This window comes from Myotis brandtii, unplaced genomic scaffold (genome assembly GCF_000412655.1).
Source record: "Myotis brandtii unplaced genomic scaffold, ASM41265v1 scaffold48, whole genome shotgun sequence".
NCBI classification, from domain to species: domain Eukaryota; kingdom Metazoa; phylum Chordata; class Mammalia; order Chiroptera; family Vespertilionidae; genus Myotis; species Myotis brandtii.
Window position 1 is genome coordinate 4847656 of NW_005368341.1, and position 21398 is coordinate 4869053.

At 37.4% G+C, this 21398-nt stretch overlaps 1 protein-coding gene across 10 annotated transcripts in view; it reads right to left on the reverse strand.

Moving 5' to 3' along the window:
- Positions 1–21398, reverse strand: part of PPP1R9A (protein phosphatase 1, regulatory subunit 9A) — a 236164-nt gene that overhangs the window by 16198 nt on the left and 198568 nt on the right. For 3 of the 10 annotated variants that reach the window (XM_005876063.2, XM_014547629.1, XM_014547626.1), the window contains 4 exons: positions 14468–14625; positions 13663–13963; positions 5011–5098; positions 4824–4913 (listed from right to left, as the gene is read on the reverse strand). In XM_005876063.2, coding sequence (XP_005876125.1) covers positions 4824–4913; positions 5011–5098; positions 13663–13963; positions 14468–14625 — 637 coding nt within the window. The remainder of the gene's footprint in view (positions 1–4823; positions 4914–5010; positions 5099–13662; positions 13964–14467; positions 14626–21398) is intronic. The other 7 variants (XM_005876062.2, XM_005876061.2, XM_014547630.1 and 4 more) reach the window with 4 other exon arrangements.

A 21398-nucleotide genomic window follows, 5' to 3' on the forward strand; every position in this document is an offset into this window, starting at 1 on the left:
TCTCTAAAAAAAAAAAAATCAATAAAAACATAGCCGTGGATGAGGATTAAAGAATTTTTCTCTAGCACCCACATGAAAAATTTTTTTTAAGATAAAATTATTTTATAATGTTATTTAACCCAAAATATTCAAAGTATTATTTCAACATCTAATTAGTATAAAATTATTAAGAAGATATTTAACATTCTTTTTTCTTATACTAAGTCTTTGAAATCTAGCATGCATTTTCTCTGATAACACATTTCAATACAGACTAGCCACATTTCAAGTGCTCAATGGCCACATCTGACCAGAGGCTACCATATTGGGTAATGCAGATGGAGATGGATGGGAGGTTGGGGACCAGGTTCTTCTAGTCCACCTCACTTATTTTTTGTAGGAAACCAAGGTCTAAGGAATTCAGAGACTTACCTATGGCAGAGTCAGGATGAATACTTAGGTGAATACTTGAATACTCAGTGGTGTGTTTTTTTCCATTGTTCACACTTCAGGTAAATGAAGACTCACTTCCCCAGAGAAGTGCCCTCTCCCTTCCCTGTCATTTTCCCATGTGCCACTCTCTAACCTAGTCCTGAGATACATAGATCTGCTCACAGGGCTTTCCATTCAGGGACTAAATTTAGAGGTTCTCCCACCAGCTCCAAAGGTTGGCAACCACTGCTTTAGGGGAAGAGGAAGCTCTGACAACTAAATGTTTCCTGCTTTTTTCTCTGCTATGTTACCTGTTTAAATCAGAATGTTCACTGAGCACATATTTGAAAAGGATAAAACCAAACCATATTTCTTTGTAGGGTTTGTCTGTTTATTTACTACTAGAGGCCCGATGCATGAAATTCGTGCACTCAGGGAGGTGTCCCTCAGCCTGGCCTGCGCCCTCTCACAGTCTGGGAGCCCTTGGGGGGTGTCCGACTGACAGCTTAGGCCCACAGGGAGCAGGCCTAAGCCGGCAGTTGGACATCATTAGTGCTGCCGTGGAGGTGGGAGAGGCTCCCGCCAGTGCCACTGCACTCACCAGCCGTGTTCCCCCTGTGGGAGTGCACTGACCACCAGGGGGCAGCTCCTGCATTGAGCGTCTGCCCCCTGGTGGTTAGTGCGTGTCATAGCAACCGGTCAGTTTACATGTTAGCCTTTTATTATATAGGCTTATTTTAACCTCATCTATTTGTTTCATGTGGGCCATGTGTTTGAATCATTAAGTTTCCACAAGAAATACAATAAAGTGAATTTTTTACTCTTGGGGAAGGAAAAAACTAAAACCAAGACCAAATTGGTTTTAGCAAGTATCTTGACTTTTTAATGTCTAACAGCCTCAGATTATAACTTAGATAATGTCTAATGGCCTCAGAATGACCTTATGAGAACTGGAAGAAACACCCAGGAGATAAGATTACAAACTCAATCCATGAGTTAGACTGCTCTTTCTGAGAAAGCCTCACTGGGTGATACATTTATTCCCAGTTCCCCGCAGCTGCTGTGCGATCTTGTGGCTAATGGTCCTCATCACCCACCTACCTCCAGGGACCTGGGAAACCAGCCCAGCTCAGCTGCACTAAACTCCCACCTGGCAGTAATTGTCCTTTCTGGAGTATGTTTTGTAAGGTTCCGGACCCATTATCAATCTACATAGAAGAACAAAGGCTGTCATTGGATTTGATTAGTGTTAACCAAATTACTGTGATAGCTCAAAAAATTACCTTTTTGAAATAGAAAAGGTCTCTCTCCTTCCCTATTCTACTATTTCCATTACATGAATTCCTTTCAGTTGTCAGAATTCTACTATAATTACAAATAATTTGAAAATGATGATCCTAATTTAAAGCTATTCTATAGCGTTGGTACACGTAGAACCACCTGTGACGACTAAAGCAGAGACACCAGAGCTAGTGTTTTAAAGCTGGAGAGCTGGCCAGGAAGCCAAGGGGGAAGTCTGGCTGGTTCAAAAGCTGATGAGGCAGTGTGCACATGACAATCTGCCATCAGCCACCCAAGGTTTTGCCTGCCCTAGAGTAAGGTGAGCACTCACCAACAGAATCCAGATGTGCTTGCTTTTCATCTGGAATTTATACAAAGTGGTAATGCTCTGGCTACCGCCTTCACATTCAGTAGAACCTTTACACGCCTGCTGAATGCCTGTGGTTCTGCCCCTTTTAGCCTCAAAAGTGAGAGGGAGTTACTGCCTCAGAGGCCCAGAGAAGAAAGGGAGAAACTCAGAGGTGTCTGAGCTTCTCTCCCATTCTGTATCTGGGTTTCTCTCTCTTAAACAGTTTCATTACTTGTTTCTTTTATTTCCTCTAAGCATATTTGATAGTTTTCTATTCTTAACTTTAAGGCACAAAGTAGACTTTTATATTTCTCACTCCAAAATCACACAAAGTTAAATCTCTTTTGAGTTGCATTATGGTCTTATTTTAACTGAGATTGTTGTCCTCAATACACACAAAACTTTCTACCCTTTCTCCATTTTACAGCATAAAGGAAAACCAACTAACAAAAATAATTAATTTGGCACTCTCTCTTGTCATCCCCCTCCCAATTCTTCTGTAATCCCAGGGAGAAGGTACAACTTCTCACCACATGGTATACCAGTAAAAAGAAAAAGAAAACAAGGAAACAGCAGAGGACAACCTATGAAATGGGTAAGTGGTCCCCAAATGATTTTACAGTGCTTTATTCTTAGCATATTGCCTGTATCTTTCTTACTCTATGCTTTTGAAATGATTACCAAATTTCATAAGGAAATATAAGTCAGTCAGAGAAAGACAAATACGATATGATTTCACTTATATGTGGAATCTAAGGAGCACAATAAAAGAACAAACACAATAGAAACAGACTCATAGACACAGAACAGAATGACAGGTGTCAGACTTGTGGGGCTGGGTGAAAAAGGTGAAGGGATTGAGAAGTACAAATTGGTAGTTACAGAATAGCCATGGGGATGAACGTACAGGTTAGGGAACATAGTCGATATTGTAATAACTAAGTATGGTGCCAGGTGGGCACTTGAAATATCGAGGGGACCACTCTGAAAGTATCTGATTGTCTAACCACTATGCTGTAATACCAGAAACTAATATAAAATAATATTGAATATAAACTGCGATTTTTAAAAAACCAACCATTAGATGCGTAAGTACTTGAAGATGACAGGAAGTATTGGAAAGACATCTAGACAGGAGACACAAGCCCCAGCTAATTGACATCAATTGCCTATTGCAGTGATGGCGAACCTTTTGAGCTCGGCGTGTCAGCATTTTGAAAAACCCTAACTTAACTCTGGTGCCATGTTGCATATAGAAATTTTTTGATATTTGCAACCATAGTAAAACAAAGATTTATATTTTTGATATTTATTTTATATATTTAAATGCCATTTAACAAAGAAAAATCAACCAAAAAAATGAGTTCGCGTGTCACCTCTGACACGCATGTCATAGGTTCGCCATCACTGGAGTAGACCAAGCGTGCCATTAGCAAGAATACAGCCTGGTGTTGAATTAAAAGGTTTCTGAGGTAGATGCTCCTTGTCTGTGCTTCTTAGATTGTCAGTATCTCACCAACGTGTGACTACCCAATGAGGTAACACCTCCCAGGTCACTGAGAGGAAGCTTCCATCCACTTGACTCTTTGGAACCCAAGTTCTTATAATGTCCCCTCCCTCTGTCACTGAGAATTCTCAGGGGATGCATGCATGCTCCACAGAACCTGCTGGTATTGCTTGCTTCCTCGGCCATTTGCATAGGTATCACATTTACTGTTTGCTCTGCCATGAGAGGGACCACCTCTACACCTGGTCCCTGTTTTGATATTTGCAACCATAGTAAAACAAAGATTTATATTTTTGATATTTATTTTATATATTTAAATGCCATTTAACAAAGAAAAATCAACCAAAAAAATGAGTTCGCGTGTCATAGGTTCGCCATCACTGGCCTATTGCATAGTCCTGGGGTAATCAATTCAATTATATAGAGGTGAAGCCTTCATCAGTAAAGTATGGTGTTATTATCAGCCCTCCAGATCTATTGTAAGGACCAAATGATAAATGTAAAACTTCTCTGTAACTTGCAAACAATAATAATAGCAGCAAATTGTTATCTTTATTATTATTTTTTTAATACCTTCTATGTGCCAGATAGCATTTTAAATGTTTTCATCTGGAATTTATACAGATGAATAAATTCTTAACACTTACACTAATGTTATAAGGTAGATACTGTTATTTCCCTCATTCACACATGGGAAAATGGAGACACATAGGCTAAATAACTTGTCCAAGATTTAAAAGGTGAGAGCTCTGACTCAAACCCGGGCAGTCAAACTTCAGAGCTCTATGCTTTACTATCTCTCTCTACAAAGCGGAGTTTAAATGAAGTTATCTCAGAAGAAAACTGGGAAAACTTGAAAACATGCTGCATAAAGCCCACTTCTCTAAAGGAAAGTCTTTAAGGAGCAGTATGCATAGTTGACAGGGGCTACCAATGAATAGCTGAGTCCAGCAGGAGACGGTCATCATTCTTACATGCCTGGGGATTGAACAGTCTTGAGAGCCAATAGGTACTTAATATCACATAGGCATCATTATGCTGTGCTTAGATAAGTATTTGGTGAAACTGTTCATGAGATCAAAATTCTGCAATTAAGGCAATGGCTCTCCCAGGGCCCAGTGTAGGCTTTAATTGGAGTAAGACATATAAATTGTGAAATTTTTCTTTCATCTCACTATAGGTATATTGAAGACACTGACAACTGATTTTGGTGAACAAGGGAAGGGGGCCAGGGAGTTTAGTTACAGAGATGAATCTGTGTCCTCAATCACTCACCCGTACCTGCTACTTGGAGAAAACCTACTGGCTTCTTTTTCTTTTTCTTTCCATTTCTTTCCCTTGTTGGAGTTCCTTCGCAACGGTGCCCTATAAAGGCAGACACATTCAGAAAGGGAAAGCTGACATGTTCTCCTTTAATCCTTCTTTTACAGAGGGCTTGCTTTTCACATCATGAAGTGCTTACCCCAGATCCACAAACTTCCGCTTAATTTTCCCTCCTTGCACCACCAATGAACTGGACGCCCTTAGTGATTTGGGACCTTTGGCACCATCTAGAATATATACATATGTAAAGAAAGACTAGTTATTATTATTTTTAAAGCTATGAGTCAAAAGTAAGAGCATCTCTTTAAGAGATCTGACTCATTTTCTAACTGTAAAAGAAAATAATGGATGCCTTTTAAAAAAAGTTATAAGAAACCTAGCTATGCTGAGGAACATTCAGTAAAGCTAGAAGATGTCCTGATGGATCAAGGCCCGATACTCATCACAAAGAGCTTTAGCTTCAAAAATATTGAAATGAACAAAATAAGGAGGCATCAGCACTATCAAGTCACCTTTTACATTAACAGCAGGGACCAACATAACTTTCCTTTTGTTCCAGCCCTCTTATCTCTCAGGTCAGCACAGAAAGCCACCCCTGAGAGTCAGAGAGATTTAGGGAGAAAGTGATGGGCAGAGCTTTCCCTTCCGGTCTAATGGCCTGTGGCCAGTCCTGGGACAGAGGAAGGCAGAACATGGGGAAGGCTTTCTTGAGCAGGGACTCAGCTCTAGGACACTGATATCTTTGAAAGGTGTCTCTTTGAAGTTGGGTTGGAGCATAACTTGGTTGGCCTCCTGTGATGGCGAAGATGCCAAATGCTCCTCAGTGTCTGGAGCTGAATGACCTTTGCCCTTGAGTTAAGCTGGCACTCCGAATGGTAGCAGCTGCTGGGGATGGGCACCCTCGAAATAATGCCAAAAGCCAACCAGTGGAGAGACTCTGAGAATGGAGTTAGATTCTACTGGTGCAACTTATTCCATTTTGGACAAGGTGGAAAACTCCTAAGGCTCTACCTGGAACCATTTAGCAAAGGATGCTGTTTGGTATTATCTTTCAGCATATCCAGTTATCTGCGATGATTAGCAAAGGGTGTTTTAATATTGATGCATATTAGAGTGTGAAACTACTCCTCCCTAATTATTGCTGTCTATCTCTATCTCTTTAAAATTACATAATTTCCAGCAACTTCCTGGCATGGAGTGCAGAGAGAATAGTCCTGTCTTCCTAAGAAAGTGTTCAATTAACCATGCAGGTTTATTTTGTTTATTTCAGGAGAAATTTCTTAACATGCATCCTTACAAAACACACAGTTCTCATTTAGGAGTCTATGTTCAAAGCTCTAAAGAAGCACAGGATATTAACAAACACTCTAAGTGTTCTTCTCAATGAGCTTTCCATATTCTTAGTGACACTCAGATTACAATTAATTCCTTGAAATGTACCTAATAAAATACAAGAGTCAGAAATATATCCACATCCAAACCCACTTCTAATCTAAAATATTATGAGTATTTACATTGTTACTCTTTAGGTAACTGAATTAATCAGCCACAGATGTGACACAGACACATAAAGAAAATCCATGGACATGGCACAGATACCTTCTGAGGTGATTTTGCTAATGGACGTTAAAAAAAAAAAAAGCAGGATTTCAATTCTCTTAAGAGAAGCCAGAGAAAAGAAAGTGTTGGATCCTTCCAGGTCAATCTTAAAGTAACTCTTAATGGCTAGGACTGTGCAAAGTTAAAAAGGAGACTGCCTATTATTTTCTGAATTAGAGGTAGCTGAGATGGTGAGAGGACCAGATGAGACAATGTACTTGGATGCACTCTGTGACCTATTAGAGTTGCAGTTATTGGACCTCTTGGGACTAAAAGCCCGATTGTACCCATCACAGAGCCTGCTGCTAGGCAACCTCACATCATTATCTCACACATTTGCCAAAGTGTGTTCCAAGGAACACTTATGTGAATGCCTTCAAAAGACTGAAGAGGCAAGATTAAGTAACAATGCACTTTCCCATTTTAAATCAATCAAGTACCTTTTAATGGACATCAGAACTTCTAGTCTACATAAAAACCAACATTGGATTGTTATATTTCAGGGGAAAAATAGAAATGTGACATTTTTTGTCTGTTTATGTAGCTTTATGTAAAATTCTATTAGGCTTTTTGAAATCTCTCCAATACTACCTTCATGAGCAATTAGAAGCCTGCTGACCTGGTCCTCATTTCCAAAGGCACTGAAAGAACTCCTGACAGCTAAATACTAAGGCTTTGATGGACTTCATTCTCCTCCATCTCAGGGCAAAAGACTCTTGATTACCTCCAAGGCCTGGCTCCTCTCCTGAGTGTACAACCTCCTCTATTATAAAATGAGTTGATCATCTTTCCCCCATAATATTTCTGATTTCCTATTTCCTATTAAAGACAAGACCATATTTTCTGAGGCTAGAAACCTGTGATCAGTTTTGACCTCCTCACTTCATTCCCCCTATATAAGCGGTTCTCAACCTGTGGGTCGCGACCCCTTTGGGAGTCGAACGACCTTTTCACAGGGGTCGCTTAAGACCATGGAAAAACACATATATAATTACATATTGTTTTTGTGATTAATCACTATGCTTTAATTATGTTCAATTTGTAACAATGAAAATACATCCTGCATATCAGATATTTACATTACGATTCATAACAGTAGCAAAATTAGTTATGAAGTAGCAATGAAAATAATTTTATGGTTGGGGGTCACCACAACATGAGGAACTGTATTAAAGGGTCGCAACATTAGGAAGGTTGAGAACCACTGCCCTATATTTAATCAACGTCTGTGTCAAAGGTTCTTGCATCTTCACTGCTCCTCCTTAGAGGAGATCCCCTCAGAGTCTCTCCTAACTCATCTTTCCCATACCTAGTGTATTTTCATTCTTATTCCTCTGCTCAAGCATCTTATGGTTTCCCAGTAAGGCAAGGTTCCTAAGGTGTTTAAATTCTACAATTGTAGACTCAACCTACTGTGCAATTATATGTGCAACCACTCTTAACACACATAAACAAACTACTTCAGGCAGCCTGGGGCAGCCCCATTCCTTTAAATTCAGCTTACTTGTGCCTGTCTCTGGCAATGCCATCTCTCCCTGCTTGACCTGCCTTCCTTACCTACCTTTTCTGCTTTTTCAGTGGTTACTCTAACTGTATGTTTTTTTAACGTCCTATTTGCCAACCTCAGCTGGATATAATCTTGTCCTCTTCTGAGCAATGATACAATTTTATATATATGTATATATATATATATGTATATATATATACCTGAAAATATATCTACTTGCCAGGACATTAATTCAACAAATATTTCTGAAGGCATGTCCTGTGTCAGGCAATATGCTAATAGTTACATGTAAAATTAGAATAGTAATCTCTAGATATCACCAGTAGAAAACTGAGAGTGTTTTAATTTACTCTACTTAACCTTGTCTGAATAAAGGTCCATTGCTATATAAGTCTAGAGACCAGCAGTTCAGTATTATGTTACTCAAAGAATAGGCATGAGGACAATATATTCATGCCTCCTATTATCATATAACTTGTTTTAGAAATCTCTAGAAATAGTCTTTTACTTTCTCTAATTTTAACTCAAATGGGGTTAAACGTTTACCATTTAGCCAGTTACAATGGGACTTTTTTTTATCTTAGTTTCCCCTAAGATCCCACAAACATGACAACAAAATGATGACTTGTGAATGCAGTATTGACTTGAGTTAGAAATCCTTCACTTCAATTAGGTGTTCAATCACACCAGCGAATTATCCTTAGGATAGCAATCCAATATAGCTATAACTTAATCATTAACTTTATAGTAAACTGACAGGCCAAAAGCAGTGGTATATTACTGTTCTAAAAATCTAGATAAAGGGTAAACAATGACTAAGACACTTTCAGAGTTTATCTGACAATGTTCAGTGGAAGGAAATATATGTCTAGACCAGGGGTCAGCAAGCTTTCTCTGCAAAAAAATTTAGGTTTGTGGGCTCTTGTCTCTGTGACAACTACTCAACTCTGCTCTTGTGCATGAAAGCAGAGAGCACCAAACTGAGTGTGGTACCCAGAAGACTTGATAAGGGCAGGTGGAGGCTGGATTTGGTGTGATGACCTCTGTTCTAGAAGACCTGCATTGGTTTTCTGCAGACACATACTTAACTCATCCAAGACACTTAGTATGCATCAATTATACGCCTTACTTTTTTGGGGACTAAGAATACAAAGATGAACATGATGAATGAGAAAACTTTGGCTCATACTTGACAACTAGATCACTTATCATACACAAAGGCATAGAAGCAGAAGTAACTGAAAATTTCTATGGGATCATAGAGGAGAGAATAATTCCCTCTGTCTGGGAATGGAAAGGGAGCCATGAAAGGAGGTGAGATTTAAGCTGGGCTCTGAATAAGGACTAGAAATTTCTTAGAATGGTAGGTAAGAATGTAAACGTGAAGTCTAGTTTGTACTTGTGAGTACTGCTAAACCCCATTCTAGTTCATTTAGTGATGAGCCAAAGACTTGTAAGAACCACGTATATAAACACACAGAGGGAAATCAAGTTAACCATATTTCTCCTCTATGCTGCCTAGGTCTGCATAGTGAATTAGTCTCATAGAGCAAGGAGCTCCAGGATTTTACACAGTGCTATTCTCCAAATTGGGTTTTGAGAACAACAAAGCTAGATCCTACTCTGTGAATCTATATTGTATTGGAGCTTGAAATGTCACAAAATTGGAAGCACGGAATTTCCCTAATGTTTTAATGATACTGAGGTCCATCTTGGGAACTAGGTAGGGAGAGTCCCTGAGGGACATGAAAGAGCTATAGGATTGCAGTGAAACGAGCATTCATCAATCAGCCAGTCTAATGAGAATATTCCGTACACACGTCCAGGTAACTTTAATTTTTTGCTCATTCTGATTTATGAATCTAACAACCAGGAGAGTACAAAACACATGAATGATGTTGGTTATTATATCAGTTGTACCTCCCAAAGTAAATAAAACAATTAGTAGTCTGGTTCTTTCTAAGTTGAACAGTATGAATCAGTCCCTCTGAACTTGATTAAATCTCGGTGCATTATTGAGTTTCCAGACTTAGAACACTAAGGCCTAGAGTCTTGGCTCTCAAAACACTGACTTGATGAGAGTTTTTGAAGGTTTTCATCCTTGTGGAAGCAGGCCAAATTACAGTGCAAGTCCTTCAACAACTTGACAACCACTTTTGATGAATTAGTGGGCTGGACATATTTTATTTCGCCTCCACTAGCATTTTGTCCTCCCTAAGTATTTAATTTTTATCTCAAAACTTCTAGAAGAGCTGTGCTTAGGACCAGTCTACGGAAGATAATTCCAGCAACTGATAAACTCAGGAAGGGAAACCAGGAGAAATATCAGAGTAAAGCTATGGTGCTTACCAATGGTTACAAAACAGTGTGAGCTCCCACAATCAATTGTATTTCTATGTTCACCACGTATTTGTAGAAAGATTACAATTTTGGATCTGGTACAGACAAATGAGTATAGACTTTTTAGAAATGCAGTGATTTGCAATCATAACTGCAATGTAGGAGTGTGTCTCACATCACTGCTGGCACTGGTTGGTGGGACTCTTGAAAGGTTTTGGCAATTTGATGGGTATCTAATTTAAATGACAATTTCTCCATCATCTTTTTACATTTTATACATAATGAAGATTTTCTCTTCAATGAATGGACAGTTTATTTTCTTAGCATATTTTTGGCTTTAAGAAAATTACTTGAAGCTATTTGTATATTGAAATCTATTGATTAACTTCGTATATGTGGTCCTTTTAATGTTTGTTATCTACTGAAATCAAGACTATTTATATGATAGTTGCAGAGTTTAAAGAAAAAACAATAAAACAAACCTCCATTTCATTTGTCATCCCACTTCCACTGCAGTTTATACATATGAAGTTCCGTATGTACTTCCCTATTTCTACTCCCTGACATTCTCCCCATGTAACTAGCTTTGTCATACCCATTAACTTCAATATTGTGTTTGTATCTCTAAGTAATCTGCTAGTTTTGTTTAACTCTATATCAAGAATCATATATTAGTCTGTATTTACCTGTAATTTGCCTTTCAATGTCTTTTTCTAGAGATTCACCCTGTTGTAATGTTTCAGTGTGGTTTGTTCATTTTCCCTCCTGCACAGTTCATTATAGGGATATACTACAACTCATTTATCTTTTCTACTGGTGATTATTCTAGTGATTACCAGTTTTTGGTTGTTCCCAGGTTTTACTATTACATAACAGGACTGCTATGGATATTCCTGTACATGATTCTTAGTAGACAAGTGCAGGATTTTTTTTTGATATATAAACAGGTGAAGATTTGCTGGGTAGGCACATTTTCAAATTTACTAGGTAATGCCAAATGGTTTCTAAAGAGCTTGTACCAATTTACACTTCCACCAGCAAATATCTGATTTATGGTTGTCTCACATATTCACCAGCATTTGGTAATATCAGATTATAATATTTTTGGCAATCTGGTAGGTATAAAATAGTATCTCATTTGGTGTATTTCATACTTCCCTGATTACTAGTGGGGTTGAACAGCTTTTTGTAAATATTATGGGCATTTGATTTTCATTTTCTATGAAGTGCCTGTTCAGGACATTACACATTTTTCTCCTGGATTATTTTTCTTTTTTTTTTTTTAGGGCTTTATAGGAGTTATTTACACAATCTGGACACTAATCCTTTGTAAATTACATGGGCAGTAAATATCTTCTCTCAAGTTTTAGGGATTCTTTATTGTGTCTTTTGAGAAATAGGACTTTCTAGTTTTACTTTACCCATCTTTTCATTATGGTGTATGCTTTTTGCATCTTGTTTAAGAAAACCTTCTCTATCCTGAAGTCACAAAATGTTCTCCTATATACTTTTTAAAGTTTTATAGTTTTGTATTATCTAATTAAGTATTGAATCCTCCTTGAATGAAACTTCTACATGGTATATGTATATTATAATTTTTAAAAATATGGATAACCAAATTTCCTAGAACAATTTATTAAAAACGATTCTTTCTCTACCCATCTACACATGCAACTGTCATAAAATGTATGTGTATATGAAACCTGCTTCTAAGCTCTTTATTTTGTTTGTTTATTTCGATACCTCTGTATAAACAAAATGCAGAATTAAATAATTCCAGGTATCAGGTAAGCAAGGCCCTCCACTTCAGTCTTCTTCAAGAGTTTCAGGTACTTTTGGCTTCTTTTTCTTTCTATAAATTTAGAATCAGCCTGTCAAGTTCCACAAAATGTCTGTTGTACTGAATCTCCAGATAAGTATGGAGAGAAATGAGATTTCTTTTTTGCTATTCAATTTTTTTAAATGACAAAAGAATTTTACAGTGAACAAACATATATCCACCCCCTAGTTTCTATAACTTCCATTTTGCTACATTTTCTTTATCATAGAAAATGATAAAGAAAAGCAATATTATTAGCTGTGAGAAGACAAAGGACTTAGGATTATGAGGGGTTACCACCCCTCTACTCATCTATTAATCCATTCATTTTTTTAATCCATTAATTTTTAATTGCATTTCAAAGTAAGTTGAAGACACTTCACCCTTATACTTATCAAGGTATCAATTTTTACATATTTGTTTTATATCATTTTTTTCAGATGTGAAAGATAATACAGTCGACTCTTGAACAACATGGGTTTGAACTGCATGGGTCTTCCTATACACAGATTTTTTTCAATAAATATACAGTCAGCCCTCTGTATCTTGGTTTTTGGCATCTGTGGATTCAACCAACCATGAATTAAAAACAGTATTTTTGATCTGCAGTTGGGAATCTATGGATATGGAAGGCCAACTGTATGCCTTATTCTATACCATTTTATATGAGATTTGAACATTCACAACTTAGAGTATCTGTGGGGAATCCTGGAACCAATTTTCATGGATAGCAAGGGACAAATGTAGTTAAGTTTTGGGGAAGTCAAAAGTTATATGTGGATTTTCAACTGTGTGAGGGTCAGCGCTCCTAGTCCCACATCGTTCAAGGGTTACTATATAACCCAATATACTTGGTTACTTCAGAGGAACATGTCAGATGTGGTAGGAAGAGCATGAACCTATTCTTTTTTTATCTACGCATCATTTAACTTATTTACACAAGAATTCATTACTTCTATAAATTAAAACACACTATTAAAAAGACAAAAGTGTACTGACACTACTTTGAAATTCTGGTGTTAATTCTAGAAGCCTCTTATAAAAATTAATTCACTAATCTCCCTGCATTACCTTTATCAGAGCTTTCTACCACATTTGCAATATAAATCATTATTGTGAAATTTTCTTCTAAATAAAAACCAAACTAATAGGTTAATACCTATATCACTTTCATTTTTATATATATGTATATATACATATATACATATATATATATATTTTTTTTCTATATGACTATGTTAGTGTTTATTGAAACTCGGCTGCTATTCCACAAAATCTCTAGAAGGCCTCCTGAATAACATCCTTCATTAGTAAACTTGTGGAGAGTTGAAGAAATAAAAATACTAACTAGTAGAAAAAGATAAACATAAATAAATGGAGGAGGAATGTTCTCTTATCCCATAAAAAAAGCAATATTATTAGCTGTGAGAAGTCAAAGGACTTAGGATTATGAGAAAAAAAGTTATTTTTATATTACAGAAATCAGGTGTTAATTAGACAAAATGAAAGAAAAAAATTGACAGTACCTTTTTCTTGTGCTATTTTCCTGGTGGTGGCTTGATGATGGCAAGGAGATTCTTCCATATCATGATCAGATTTTGAAGGAGAGGAGAGTGAAGTGTCTCCCCAAGTAGAGGAGGAAGGCTCCCTTTCTGGGTGCAGGGGTCCTTGAGATTCAGTTATCTGGTCAGACTTGGAGAAGGGCACACTGACAGCCTCGGAAGTGAGGGATGGAGCACCAGAATCTGATTCTGGAGAAGAAGTTCGCAAACCCTTGGGCAGAAGTGATTTGGTAATATGCATGTGGTTACAGAAACTGTTTGAAGGCTGTCGATATAAGAGATTATAAAGGAGGTTATGCCACTGAGCATCGGCTCCATGTAATACTTACTTTGAAATCAGATCGACCTTATTATTAGTGAATCCCCATGAAAACCAATTTTGTTTGTTGGTTTACAAATGAGACTCCATAGTTCACAACAACTCACCATATTACCATTGTAACTAACACGGACACCTAAGACATATAGGAACAATTATTTGTACATTCATTATTTCCTACTAGGTAGAACCAACTGCTTAATATCAAAAACACCATCATGAAATATGACCATGTGGATAATGCTCTTGGTTAGTTCACTGAATGAGTATAGAAAGAATTTGAATTACAACAATGTACTGAGTTGAATAAGAATTTTGGAGACAAAAAAATGTGAACTATTCCAGCTATTTCAAATGAGGCCATAGAATCTGGTTGCAGAAAAATCAATAAATTGTAGGAACGAGGATAGAGCCCAACACTGTAATCAGGAAACGGTCAAGGGCGCTCACCTTTCGCTCTAGGCTGTCCTCCCCGTCTGTTGAACTGACACTATCATAAAGCCTTGTCCTAGAGGGCCTCTGGCGTCGGTTCTTCACGGATAGCTGGGCTCGGGTTTTCAGGGCTTTCGAATCCAGGCGCTCTGTCTCTGGGACTGCTTCATTCAAGTCTAAGAAAAGACCATTGCAAAATAATCAGGGAGAGAAACCTTTGGAGAGGATTGATAAAGAGACCACAGACACTGATAACAAAATCTTAGGGTTATCAGTAACACCAGGCAGGAAACCATGATGGCCTGAATAATATCCCACAGGTAACAAAAAATATATATTTAAAAAAAGGGAGATCTAGAAGTGTACAAGCCTTAGGGAGAAAAACCAACACTAAAGGTGACCAAGGCAACAACAAAAATCTAACATCCAAAGAGCATAAAACCTTCCTAAAACATAATTATAAGAAGCACTGATTTGCATTTACTTATTTATGTGTATGCATGCTGGAGTGTTTGATGAACAATATATAAGGGGGAAGGTCTATGAAAGTTGGGAGATCTTAGAAACTAAGGACAAAAACCTAAGCAGGTCAGGTGTCAGGTCAAGTACAGGTAATAAAAGATGAGCATCGGTGTAAATTTTCTTTAGCAAAATTTACTATTAGGCTTTTATCTTTTTCCTTTTACCTTTTCAGAGTGGCAGTCATTAAATGAAATCATGCTGTTCAAGAAATTAATAATTAAGTACTTCTGGGTTTAAATTATTAAAATAAAGCAAATAATGGAGTTGCAAAACCTAAGTACTGATATTAATAGAATAAAACAATTTCTTACAGTAGCAGTACCCCAGGAAATTCCTTATCACAGTAAAGATAAAGGTGTACTCTGAATATATTATATTACAAAACCAAAACAAGTAAGCACCTCAGGTTGTACCTCTCTTATGTATGGAAGTTAGCAATTGGCATATGATTCTAACAAACATATTTTTCCCTAGGAGATACATCTATTGAATGACAATATTTAAAGAAGATTTTGACTTTTCATTTCCCATATTTGAAAGAAAAGTGAATATACAGAAAAGTCAGACCATTCAGTTCTATATAAAGGACAGCTAAATATGTTATAATTAGTCGTCTCTTTGTTTTTACTTGTCAATGGAGGAAAGAAATCTCCTTTATTACTTTCATTTCCTCCTTCCAATAAAATCTAAACTTGCAGCTGCCCATTAAGAGTTCATCAATTTTGATAAATGGGGGACAATCAACCTTACAAGCTCTTGTTTACATATAAAACATGGAAACACCAAATAGATGAAAGCAATAATATAACCAGATATACTGTCATACATGTTTATCTGTTTCATATTTGGATTTTATGTTCTTTGACACGAAGTCCTGTCACATACACCATCTCATGTGTCCCCACAACAGCTCCAAGAGACAAAGCAGCCAAGTATGTTTTCCCTCCCCTGAGCTCAGAGAACTTGAGTAACTTGCGGTCATCTACATAGCTAGCTGATGAGCTGCCATGACCATTCTAGCTTTTGGAATCCCAGGCTACTACTCTCCAATTTAGTTAGTGTTGAACAAGATACAGAATAAGATTTTAATGGCATTAGAGTCTAGTATTTTCCATTGAAAAATCACATTTGGTGTGACTGGAAATTCACTTCTGGGAAATTAACTTGTCCAACAGGCTATGTAAGAAACATTACCATTAACCTTTCATATAGGTGTTAAGAGAGCATTAAAAAGGGAAGACATTGAAAACTATAGGAAAAATGATTTCTCAGACGATTTCTTGTTTGGTTGGTTTAGTAACAGCTTTGGCTACTTGGTGACAAAAAGACCTAAGGAGGAAGGTCATTCTATTTTTGTAAATATGGCTCCTCTTGCAATAGAATCCTGGCCCCAGTGGACCCAGCATAGCACTCAACTCCATCACTAGGTACTGAACAACAGAGTGAGGGAACAGGAGAACTACTTATTAGCAGGGTTTAGACCAGCGGTTCTCAACCTGTGGGTCGCAACCCCTTTGGCGGTCGAACGACCCTTTCACAGGGGTCGCCTAAGACCATCCTGCATATCAGATATTTACATTACGATTCATAACAGTAGCAACATTACAGTTATGAAGTAGCAACGAAAATAATTTTATGGTTGGGTCACAACATGAGGAACTGTATTTAAAGGGCCAGAAGGTTGAGAACCACTGGTTTAGACTATAGATAATTTATTCTGGGACTTCTGACTCCATTACTATTCAGTAATTTGCCAGGTCCTGGTGTCAGTCAATCGCCAAATGGCAATCTGGTGCATCTGCTTTAGTATCAGCTAGCACTGACTCGGTTCAACCCACTGGAGGTCACACATGGAACTACAGCTTTTAAAGATGAAGTCAGCTGGAATCTGAAAAGCAGTGCCTTAAATCCATGATCCAAGTGGCCAAAAGCATGGTACCCAATAAACAATTTTTGAGTGTCTGAAAACAAAGAACTCGAGGCCACTCTATAGTAGTGATTCATGGATTACAAATCAGTCATTTATGTTCCAATTGATTAAAAAAAAAGTTTTAAAGTACAAAAACTGTAAAAATGGAATGTAGCTGATAACATTTACTTCAACAGCTCTTATACCAGAAAGAACTTGGAAGGAATGTTGCCCAGGAGACATCACAAGTAACCACCCTCACCCTTCTTAGGAGTATTAGAGGAGATGAGAGAAATAGTAGGAAATGTGTATAGGATTTATGCTTCTGGGTACTGGAAGTGATCTGTCCGACCACTATAAGCTATCTTTTCTAGCATGTCATATAAGAATCAGAATATTATAATTCAAAAGAACCGTAAAGATTCTAGCCCACCCGTCTTTCTCAGGAAAACTAAGGCTCAAAGGTTAGTAACTTCTCTACTAACTGTAACGCACAGTTAGTCTGTAGAAGAGACTGCATAGAGTTCAGTTTCAGAAGCTTATCCTCCGAGAAGGTCTCTCTCAAGTCTGAAAGTAAACTTCACAGGTAATCTGCCTTCTTCAAGTCCTCTTTTTAGTCTTACTTTATGTTTCAAACAAAAATACATGTCCAGGGCTAACTTTGCAAATTCCCAGAAGTATATAGTGCCAGAAGAAAAAAAAAAAGTAGGGATTTCATTTGGCTTTATCTTTATCCAAGAAATAAAATTCTTAAAGAAAAAAACAACAACTATCTGTCAAAATTTTGTGGATGGTGATGTGGCAGGAGCAATCTGACTGGCTTAATGATTTAAGTGTGTGCTACTAAATGTAAGGGCTCCGGTGGCCATGCTCACTCACGGCCATCCATTCTCTACAGAGATCGTAATCAATAGCACAACATTGCTCTGAGAAAGCCAAGGCTCGGTTCCTCCTCTGCCGCTTCTCTCCAGGGCACCTTGCTCTGTTGTCCCTAAAAATTAGAGGGAATTTTTATTTTCCTTTCCCCTTTCTTCTCTATTCTTTCTTTCAGACCCTCCAGTCTCTAAAATAGCCTTTTTCAGACTCAAATTCAACTAAAATACAAAAGAAGAGCAGACTCGAGTGAATCAATACACATAGAGAGACAGATACAGAAAAGATATGAAGTAGCTGGTGATAGAGCAGTTTTGAGTGGGTTGGACTCCGCTTCAAAATACCTGCATCTTAAGAATAGTCTTCTTATTGCTTTGAATTGGATCCTCCAGAGTAATTTAATGCATTTGAATATGATTTTAGCAACTGTTATGAAAAATGTTCTGTGAAATTAGGATGCTATATATCATATTTCACAGAGATCTGCTCCCTAAAGTAACGCTCTGAGTCATTCAGTTTTTTTTCACCAGATTGACGTTATTTTTGACGTAAATGGAATGCTGCCCACGGATCAGACACAGACGGCGGTGGGGAAGTAGGGGAATGGAGCAGCATGACAATAGGGTCTGCTCCGCATTCTTATGTGCATTATTCTCCTCAAAAACAGTCAGACCTTAGACCATCACGCTGCCTGGCTTGTGCTATTATCAACAGAAATGCTGAGCATAATGAGACACCTGGTGACATTTTAAAACTTGAACGCTATCTGCAAATTCATAAAAGATGGGCCCATGGGGCTTTGGGTTCATACACACAGCATTCAGAGGCAGGCTTATGTATTGCACGGGGGCAGTGCAAAACAGTTACCTAGGGAGTAGCCCTGGAGTTAGTCTTCCTTGCATAGAACCCGGAACAGTGGCTCTGCCACTCAATTGAGTAATAGAACTAAACTGTCTGTCCTTCAGAATCCTCAATTGCAAAACTGGCATGATAATAACATATCACAATAATACTTGCATTTTATGAGGACTAAAGGCATACAAAGATATATAAATGCTTAGAAGAATGACTGGTACATAATAATCACTCCGTAAATGTCTTTATTTACTGACAATGAAAAGGTTAGCAAGATATTCTTAAGTGACTAAAGCAAGTTGCAGACAAGAGTCTTTATGGCTTATACAAAGACAGATGTAAAACTTGCACAAAACTTGACAGGCACTCCAGGTGGTTTGTTTTTTGAGTGAGAGGACAGAATTTGGCTTTAATGGTTTGCCAGAAAACAATCAGTAAATATTGATTTCTCATTCATTTGGTTTGTTCATTAAAATTTTCCATAGTGATTTACTGGGAGTGTTCACCCATCAATTAGTACAATTCAGTAATATCTCATGGCCAAAATTATTTATCTGGAATTTAGAGCTATTGAAAATAATTTGTTCTGGAAAAAAAATGAAAATTGTGCAAGTTTACTGAGAACTTATATCTGAATTCAGAATAAAGTGAGTTTGGATCTACTCCAGAATTCTCCTCTACCCCAATTTAGAACTAAACAATAGGACGACATGGAATAATCACCTCATTGCTCTGTATCTAGTGCTGTTTGTTGTATAAGACACTCCTGATATTATAGTGCAAGCGTCCTCCCTTTCCTTTTAATGACTTTGCCTTTAATGCAGCCTGGCTTTAATCATGCCTTGAACTTTATTTTAAAATGCTGGGTTCCAATGCTAAAAATGACTCTATCAGGAAATAAATCAGATGCAGTGGTAGGGGTCTGGCCGGCCTCATAGCCACAGGTATCTGAAAAGAACCACTGACACCACGGGCTCAGGGAAAGGCAAAAGGACAAGGGCCTGGTTCTGGTCTCAGCAGAAAACGATTCCTTGCAGCCCAATGACCTCAGGAACTTCAGCGATGCAAATGTCTGCCTAGTGCTGGCCTTTTTTTGTTGTTGTTCTTACTAAATTTTAAACTAATATTTGAAGCCAAAAAAACCCAAAAAACCTTTTGTGGTTTTCCTCATTCTTATCTTTCAATCATGCTCATTACATTTTTCTATTTTAAAATATTTTATATAGTCAGGGGTCACTGGTGGGAAAAAGGGGACATATGTAATACTTTCAACAATAAAGCGTTTAAAAAGTACTTTATGTAGTAAAATATGTAGACCATATGTGGAAGTCATAGAAAAAGGATTTTTTTTTAAAAGAAGGATGCTTATGTACCTACTATCAAGCCTAAAAAGTAAAATTAGCATTTTTGAAGCCCTCTATGCTCCATTTCTAGTTGTAGCCTCTGTTTTTTTCCACAAAAATATCCCTAAAGAATATAATGATTAATTTTACTTGCTTTTTTACTTTATACACATGGTCATGAACTGTACATAACATTCTACAAATCATTTTTTTTTGGTTGTTGCTCAACGTTATGCTGAAAGGTATGATGAGGGTTGACTTTACTGCAGCCATTATGAACAATGTTTTGGTGCACACTGGTGTGTTTCTAGAGAGCATACACACAGAAGTGAACTTATTGGGCCATGGAATTTACACCTCTTCCATACTACTGGACAACACCAAATTGTTTTAACAAAAATTGTTGTATGAGTTTTCCTTTTTTCCTACATGCTGGCAATCATATGAAACTATCTTTGCCAGTTACTTTATTTTTATTAATAACATTGAATGTTTATTTATGTTCGCCAACCTTTGAGTTTCCTCTTTTGTGAACTGACAGCTTATGCTTTTTGTCCATTTAGTTGTGTTTTTCTATGATTGATTTGAATTCTTAAGTATATTCTGGATAACAACCTTTTCTCTTAGTTATATGGGCTATAAATATCTTCTCTCAATTTTTGGTTTCTCTTTCTAAGGTCTTTATAATGTCTTTTGAAGATGAGATTTTCTTAATATTACTGTGGTCAAATTTATCAAACTCTTCATATGATTTGGAATTTTGCATCTTAAGAAACCATATAAACATTCTCCTACATTTTCTTCTAAAAGGTTTAAATATAGCCTTTCATATTTGAATCTTTAATCCATTTGGAATCTATTTCATAAAAGCTGTGAGATCGGGTCCGATTTCATTTTTCTCTATATGAATGATTACTTTTCCTAGCACCATTTGCTAGTCCACCCTTTCTCCACTAATCTGCGGTGTCAGTTCTGTATTATTCTCAAATTGGCACACATGGGTCAGTCTGTTTCTGGACTCTACTCTGTTGCACTGGTCTACTTCTCAATTGCTGGCACTACACCTCAGTCTCAATCATTATTCCTTTCCAGTGAATCTTGGTATCTGAAAGAACAAAATGACAATGCGGTCACACCTGTCAGAATGGCTATCATCAACAAATCAACAAATGACAAGTGGTGGTGAGGATGCGGAGAAAAAGGAACCCTCATGCACTGCTGGTGGGAATGCAGATTGGTGCAGCCACTGTGGAGAAACACTATGGAGATTCCTCAAAAAACTAAAAATGGAACTCCCATTTGACCCAGTGATCCCACTTCTAGGAATATATCCCAAGAAACTAGAAACACCAATCAGAAAGGATATATGCACCCCTATGTTCATAGAGGCACAATTTACCATAGCTAAGATTTGGAAACAGCCTAAGTGCCCATCAGCAGATGAGTG